Below are 8,086 nucleotides of genomic sequence, written 5' to 3'. Positions count from 1 at the left end.
GCAGTAGACGGATGTTAAGCCAAGCTGTTTATTTTAATTAGATCTTTCAGGTAAAAATAACTAACAAAATAATTTGTTTTTTAATAAATATAACATGTTGGACAATGAAACTGAACCACACGGTAGAGCATAAGTTTACCAGTTATGCTACACAATTTTACGAAATAGAAATTCTTTAAAATTCATAATTCAAACCGAAAATTTTCAAATATTTCCGCCGATGAAAATTATGAATATAAAAATGTTCATCAATGGTTCAGTTTTATTGTTATAACAGAAGACTTCTATGATAATTTTGTTTGAATTCGAATAAATCTAGCTAAAACGTGAAGGGAATATATATCAATTTCTATATCGTAAAATATATTTATCGCTAGATTCACTTATCGCTAGATTCACTCGACACAAGCCTTCGATTTCAATCGTCTAGAAACCTAATAAAATTGTTTTTTGACGTCTTTTGTGCGTATAAACAAAAATAAGTTTGAAGAAATCTGTATTTGTTTGCATATCAAAAAATTATCATAAAAACGCACATCAAATATTATACGTTCTCCATATGAAACAAAACGTTATACGCGATCGTCTTTTTCGTGCATCCACACTACAGATCAACACAATGTGAACTTACTTCGGTATTGTTATTTATTCATTTTATCGTTTTAATGATTTCAAAACAAAAAGAAATAATAACACTTGTAAATATTATTTTAGTAATTACTGTTGGTAAAATTCATAATAATGTGCATTAAACCATATTACATTACAGTTCAAGCATAATAACGTGGAGAAAACTGGTTCGGAAATTCCAAAAATGAAAACAATCTATTTTGCAATATAGCATGAAGTCAATCAGTACACACAGTGTTTTACAAAAAACGGAATGAGTGAAAAAAGAATATGGCTATGCGTTTCGAACAAAATTTCGTATACTGCCTTGGCAAAGGCTTTTTTAAACTGTTAAAATTTAAAAAAATTTTTCTCGTTATTATATTTTGTTTTCTGTAATGTTAAAACTTAATTTCATTTATGGTAACCAATTTTTTTAAATTAAATAAAAAAATTTAAAGCTTTTTTCAGGCCCGTGCGCATGGCCAAAACCCCTCCCGTTGGAAATCAGTCCACATAAATTTTGAAATAACAATATAGTCCTGTAAATGCATTTATTTATGAGACTAATTTCCACTGACGAATCAGATATACATGCATACTTTGAGCTTGGGACATTCTTTGACTTTGCCTTTGATTCATTGTCTATCGAACTGGCTGATGCTGCGAAACATATTTTGATTGAAAGAAGAGGAAACGCTGAAGAGGGATGCTATGCGTTCTGGCAGTTTTGCCCATGAAAACAGCGACGAATGAATCCCCTTTTTAACCTTCCGCCGTATCAAAACATACCTTAGATCGATTAAACGGTTTAGTCTTTGTTCAATATACATATCATGGCGAACAAAAATTTGAACCCCTCCCTTGGATAAATCTTACGCACGGACCTGTTTTTTATCGTTCAGATTCAAATAATCACTAAAGCGTTCAAGGTTTGTGCGTTTTTACGTATATTCATAATTATAATCGTTAAGAGAACAACCTCGACATAGTCATCGTAAAAGCAAGTCTCACATGCTACAAAACTTTCTTTCCATTTTCATTTTTAGGTAATTGATTAGTAGAAAATACTTTTGGAATTAAACCAATTTTCTCCAAATTTTTAATTTAAGTCTACTATTCAATTATGTTTTTTTTTTTTTCATAATTATTAACAATCTCTCCTGATAGGAACATCTAATTACTCGCGCATACACTCAAATATACAAGCACACACATTCGACCCAGGTTCACTTATTCTCCCAAATAAAAATAATTCAATGCAATTACCGCAATTATCATAAAATTGAAATATGCGTGTAACTGCATAAAAAATTTTTTTTTTCTTCCACTCTACAATGAAGTCTTTACGTTTTCCATCTCTAAATTCAATACGAATTATGTGGTTAAAAAAAAACTAACAAATGTTGTTAGTTGATAAAGAGGTAGATTTTGTTTTAAATAAATAATTAAAAGAAATTTTTTTATATAAATTATAAGTTTTGTAGCAATGGTCACGTGATAATTGCGTATAAATTTACAAGAATGAATAGAGTGACTATGTGATAGTTGTTAGAAGTTATGTATACAGATTTAGAACTGTCAGCTAACATTGGATTTGAAGTTTGTACTTCATTTGTTTCAGGATTACCAACATCCTCTATAGAAGGACGTGATGGTGATGGTTTTTGGTCATCATGAGGGAAACATAAATTTTTCATATTCTTTCGTATCTGATGACAATTATAATGCTCATGCCCATCACATTGACATGTATTTAATTTGGCTGCTTTTTCCTGTCGTCGTAATATTGAAATGGAATTTAAACAACGATGAGTACATTTTTTACCATGAAACATTGACTTGCAATAACGATTGTAATATTCTAAAGCTGTCGAACATTGTGGATCGGCTGTACAAATCCATTGGGCAACACGACATGGTACAGTTTCATTACGGATTGCATTCACTACTTGTGCTCGACATACTTCTAAACGAGTTTTTGTATCTTCACAAAAGTCATCGTCACAATCACACTGTAACAAAAAAGAAGAAAAAAATTAATAATTTTGTAATTTGAAAATTAGGTATATGCTGCTCATTTAAGGATGTACGAGCGCCAGGACATTTTTGGATAAAAGGCTTGATTTTTTTTCTATGAAGTTGGACTAAGTCTAAATCAATTCTGAATATTTTAAGGGAGGGGGGGTGCATTGAAAGTTGAGTCCCTTTAAAATATTTCAAACCATGTCTGTATAGCCGATTTTTGGGAAATTCGCATACAAAAGAAGTTGTATTTGAAGTCCCTATTTTGAGAGCAGAACTATTTAAGATTAAATTCAGATTTTACATTAATAAAGGTTGAAATATCACAATAATTAACAAAGAAATCTGAAATATAACATTCAGGATGTTGAACTGAGCAAATATTTGAAGGAACCCCTGGACTCTGTGACCCTACGTAGATAATTTGGAAACTTTAGAACTTTTGTTTGTTTAACCAACGAAGTATTTGGTATCACAGAAAATTTTTTGATTGGAGTGAATCTAAGGACAGACAAAAGCCTGTTTTGAGATCTAATGATTTAAAAGTTATTTGTGATCATGTTTGTATAATCCAAAACGGCAAACCAAGAGTAGAGCACTTAATTAAGCGTGTGCAAAAAAATTAGTAATTATTACGTCATTAACGCGTCGAAGAAAAGGCATACTTTTAAGTTATAATCACTATTCATACTAATTGATTGGCAAACCGATCTAAGTTGATAGAAGAGAATGAGACCTCGAAGGCATCCTTTTCAAATTTTTTTTACAAAAATAAATAATAAATACTTACAGTCATTAATTGTTTGCCCTCATCCGTTGATGTTAAAGCGACCAACGCATATTGACAGTGTTCAGGACAATAGTTGATTACACCTTGTAATACTTCAGAACAACCCTCTAAATAATTACTAAGTGCACCACCGCATCCAGTACGATATGAACATTTTAAACGTGCCTGTTGACATGATATACCATCTGCTTCACTATTTGATACTGTTGCGATAAAAAGCACAACCATTGTGGATATTATATCTGTTATAGAATACATAACGCCACCTGTAACAATAGATAATTAAAATGTTAAAAAAAAGCAACAAAATATCATATAATTTATTTATTTTTTGGTAGGGGATGAATAAAAGTCTATCAAAACAAAAAAATTAATGCTTGTTAGGAGAAGTGAACAAGGCGCCTCTTACCAATTAAAATTTATTCTAGAGATATATTAAGGAGTTTCTAAAAGGGGAAATCCCTCATCTTTAATTTCTAATAGATATCCAAGTAAGTTATTGATTTCTTTCGAAAAAATTATATCAACTGAATAGCGTGTTTTTCTAAAAGACTTAAATCTACATTTACTTTGGACGTTCAGGTAAGGTTCTAATTGAGTCGCTTTCGAAAATTCTAGAACAATAGTTTATTTTTGGCATTCCTAGATATTCTTCGCTTTTCGAATAGTAAATCAATTATAAAATATTCTCTAATAGATTTAGGTTCTATAATAGGTTAACACGCTCATGCGATTTGCAAAAATCGATTTATGCATACAAATTTGTGCAAATGAACTGAATTTCGTACATCGTTTACATTCAAGTAGTCATTCAAGTTCAAGTAGTTTTCGAAATTAACAGAGTTCGATAAAATTACGAAGAAACGCCCAAGGGACGCCTAAAACTAAAAAGCCAAGTATCATAAATAAGTTGTAATAGATCAACTTTTCCAGTTATGATCAAAAAAACCTAAATTTAGCCGTTTGGAACATATGAGATTCCCGGCCAAGACGTTATTTAACTTGTTATTTCAGACGCCAAAGGTAAGAAATGTCACTTGACAGTCCGAAAATGGGGCGAATTTTTAGTCCAATAATTCGGAAAGTTGGAAATACTTCTGTATATTAGTTTGCACACGTAAATTGTCGACATATAATTAAAATGGTTTATCCCAATTTATTTTCAAAAGCTTAAATAATTCGATAAAAATATTTCCTAATAAATATCATAAGCATTATTTTGATTATCGTTCGACATAGCTAAGCATTGTAGGAACCTTTAAAAATAACGGAAATTTTGATTATAAATAAAATTGTCGGGTGAAAGATGTTATAGCCGGAAATTTGAATAAAATTTAACATTGAAATTTTTAATAATTATTATTGAAATTACAAATTTGTTTAAAATAATTATTTACAGAAAAAACAACATTAAATCTGTCGCCGCTAATATCAAATAAAACTCTTTAATTATAGTAAAAATTATAATTTTTTTTTTTTTTGTAAAATATAATAAATAAACATAAAACTGTCTCAAGACTATAAAGTAAAATGTCTGTTTAAAATATCTTAATTAATAGAACAGACTGCCCCTATGTATTCATTTGAAAACAGATGGCGACTGTCTCGAATCGAAGGATGCTGTTGGGTGCAATAAGATGTACATTACATACAATAATACAAGGGTCCATCGACTTTATAAAAGAGAGTTGTTACAACGCACAACAGACCCTTACCATTTTTAAAAAGAATACAAAGCCAGGCACTGTTATTTTCAAACTTAATGCTCTCTCCTTACAACTGTGTTTGGTTGTCTGCCAGCCAATTTAAATGGCTGCCTTTTTGTATTATTCATGTTTCTTTTCTTCTATATGTTCATTATTATTTAAACATTAAAAAATACAATATATTTTTTAAAATTATTATGGTAGCAGTCATAAATAATGATCTAAAAATTGTAACATTTCAAGATATATGTATAGTAATTTAATATTATTATGCTGACTGCGTAAATTATATGGTGGTTGAAAAGTTTCCACCCATTTAAGTCAAAGATAAATTGCTTTATACTAATGTATTATTTTATTCAAATATTAAAGTCTGCAAAATAAAAATAAAAATCTATATTTTGGATATTTATATTATTGAGAAATAAGAAAATTTAATAAAATTTTCTTCATGAATTTGAATTGATTTTAAAAATCTATAGTTCACACAACATCAATACACATTAGTAGTTTGTAGACTTTCACGCCGTATATAGGAATCAAAATTGTACTATTGTATCACCTTCAACTTTCTTGCTCTCAGTTTGCCCCCATTTTTCACCGCCTTAGAAATAGAATATGGAAATTTCTTATCGGATGCCTACGTCATACAAAGAACAAACCTACTAAGTTTTAGGTGTCTACGATTAGCGGTTTAAGCTGTGCGTTGATCCGTCAGTCAGTCATTCAGGACAAAGCTTTTTGTATGTGTAGATAATAATTTTCAAATTTTGTTATTTTGTTTATATGATGTTAAAAATATATTTTGATAAAAAACTTCTATTTAAAAATATTGAAATTAAATCAAAACACTTAAAAATATTTGACAGCTAGGCTTTAACTAAAAGTTTAGAGACTAAATTTTTCTAATGGGAATTTCTTTGTCTATGTGCTCTAAAACGACTTTTAATGCACTAATTTTTTTATGAAAGAAATTTCACACAATACAACAGCTCCAATAATTTAAAATTTTCTTATATGAAAGTACAGAAGGTTTAGATCAAAACGAGGATATCTATTTGCTATAAAACATATATATTAAAACCGATTTGTCATGATGATATGAAATTATAATATCATCATCAGATAAAACAAAATGATGTGAGTTAAAAAAGACCAAAAAAAAAAAAAACAAAAAACTGAAGTATTAGTCTTAAGTTTTTAACTAAATATTTACACAACTAATCATACTGTAATTATAATAAATACACACATAAAGTCATTTCCCAACTACAGTACACGCAAAATAATACTCATCATTGTATTATACCGTATAAATACAATAACTTGTCAAGCATGTAAGTAAATTATATCAACAAAGGATCTCATTGAAATTAAAAATCATATTTTAAAAATAATTAAAACTAATAATTTTGAAAATATGTTTTATTTAGGAAATAAATAGAAACAAGATGAATAAACGAAATATGGTTTTACTTTTTCTAAAATTATCTACATATAAAATATTTTGGGTGAATAGACACTGTGTTTACACAGTCACCATTGTTATAACTTTATTGTGTGTTTCTTTACCCAAGTCCGCATTACCGCGTTGCTCATAAAGGAGGAAGCGAGAGGAGTGTACGACTCTTCTACCTATCTCAGTTTCTCTAATAGTAATGAGATAGGTAGAAAAAAAATGTTGTCTCTCTGTCTTACTCGTATTTTTGGTTGTCACTGGTTAGGTTGTCACTGTATTACTCGTATTTTAGATACAGAATTGTGAGGGACTTCTCTAAGCAACGTTTGCCCATTCCTGCTGTACACTATGAATGGAGTGGCCCATATTTAGCCAAAGCATGTATTAGAATGAGAAATAAAATGTAGATATGTTTCTCTTATTATGCTTACCACAAAAATTAGGTTTTTATCTAAACAAGGCGAATTTTCTATCTTAAAATCTAATTGCGGTATCAACCACAAACGCCTCTAATCATGCGAAACATATCTTTAAACGCATGATGACCATGTCTTCGAGAAAATGGTTTTGTGTTAGTTTACTGTTACTGTTTTCGAAGAAAGCGTGAAACAGAACTTTTTATTCGAAACGTTTGTAACGCTTAGAAATATTGATGATATTAAAAAAATTTTGGTATAGGTGTTCATAAAATCATCTAATTAGTTCATTTCTTTTAGCTGTCCGTCTGATCGTCCGAAAAAGTAAGTTTGACATATTTTCGAAAACTGAAAGAAATGGCAACTGATAGGTCGCCATAATTGTAATTGTATCCTTGTGTTTTTTAAACTCTTCTAATTTATTAAAAATAATGCAAGTACTGATATTCAATACATTCTATACAGAGTATTTCAGTAGTTAACTTAGTCAATTGTTGGTTTTCACTTGTTTTGAATTGTTTCAGACGAAATAAATTCAACTTTGTAGTCAAGTTGTTCAAGTACAACTCTGCATGTGTATAAAACAAACAGTTTTAGGAGGATCATACAAAATGTAATAATTCTGTTATCAATGGAATCAATTTGAGGTCGGAGGGAAGAGGGTTTTTCCTTAGCAACCAAACATTAGCTCTCCGACAGAGATTAGTAATTTTATAATGCTTGAAAAATATTGTTTTTTTGATGATTTATGACTTAAGATTTGAGAATCCTAAAGTGATTATTTCTCTCAATAAATTTCAATAAAATTCAAACAATTAAAATAATAAAACAATATAACAAAACATACCAAACAAGTATAGAAAAATATATAACAATTATTTAAACTAATTAAAATTAAAAAACTAGTGTACAAAACAAAATCAAGTACAATTCTTGAATAGAAGCAGTTACTACCTCAAGTCATATTTTATATATACTTTTAATTTATGTGCAAAAAAAAAAGTATAAGTGAAAATGATGCGCGTAACTCATGTCAGGTTTTTTCTGAATATAATAAATAATATTGTGTACGACGTGACTA

General features: G+C 29.3%; 1 protein-coding gene across 1 annotated transcript; it reads right to left on the bottom strand.

Annotated features, from left to right (window-relative positions):
• Nucleotides 1–1,037: 1,037 nt before the first annotated feature.
• Nucleotides 1,038–7,875, bottom strand: LOC123299197 (growth arrest-specific protein 1-like). The gene is made up of 3 exons (XM_044881493.1): nt 7,853–7,875; nt 3,425–3,690; nt 1,038–2,624 (listed from the first exon to the last, which is right to left on the bottom strand). Exons 2-3 carry the CDS (start codon nt 3,680–3,682, stop codon nt 2,103–2,105), a joined length of 780 nt encoding a protein of 259 aa, XP_044737428.1. The 5' UTR covers nt 3,683–3,690; nt 7,853–7,875; the 3' UTR covers nt 1,038–2,102.
• Between the last annotated feature and the right edge of the window lie 211 nt (nt 7,876–8,086).

Source organism: Chrysoperla carnea, chromosome 4 (genome assembly GCF_905475395.1).
Source record: "Chrysoperla carnea chromosome 4, inChrCarn1.1, whole genome shotgun sequence".
In the NCBI taxonomy this organism is placed as follows: Eukaryota; Metazoa; Arthropoda; class Insecta; order Neuroptera; family Chrysopidae; genus Chrysoperla; species Chrysoperla carnea.
This window is presented reverse-complemented; position numbering and strand designations above follow the sequence as displayed.

Bases quoted from the DNA above. Each gene is read 5' to 3' on its own strand.
- LOC123299197 (XM_044881493.1), bottom strand. From the start codon at position 3,682: ATGTATTCTATAACAGATATAATATCCACAATGGTTGTGCTTTTTATC. The intron at 2,625-3,424 runs GTAAGTATTTAT...TTTTTGTTACAG, and splicing joins AGGGCAAACAATTAATGACT to TGTGATTGTGACGATGACTT.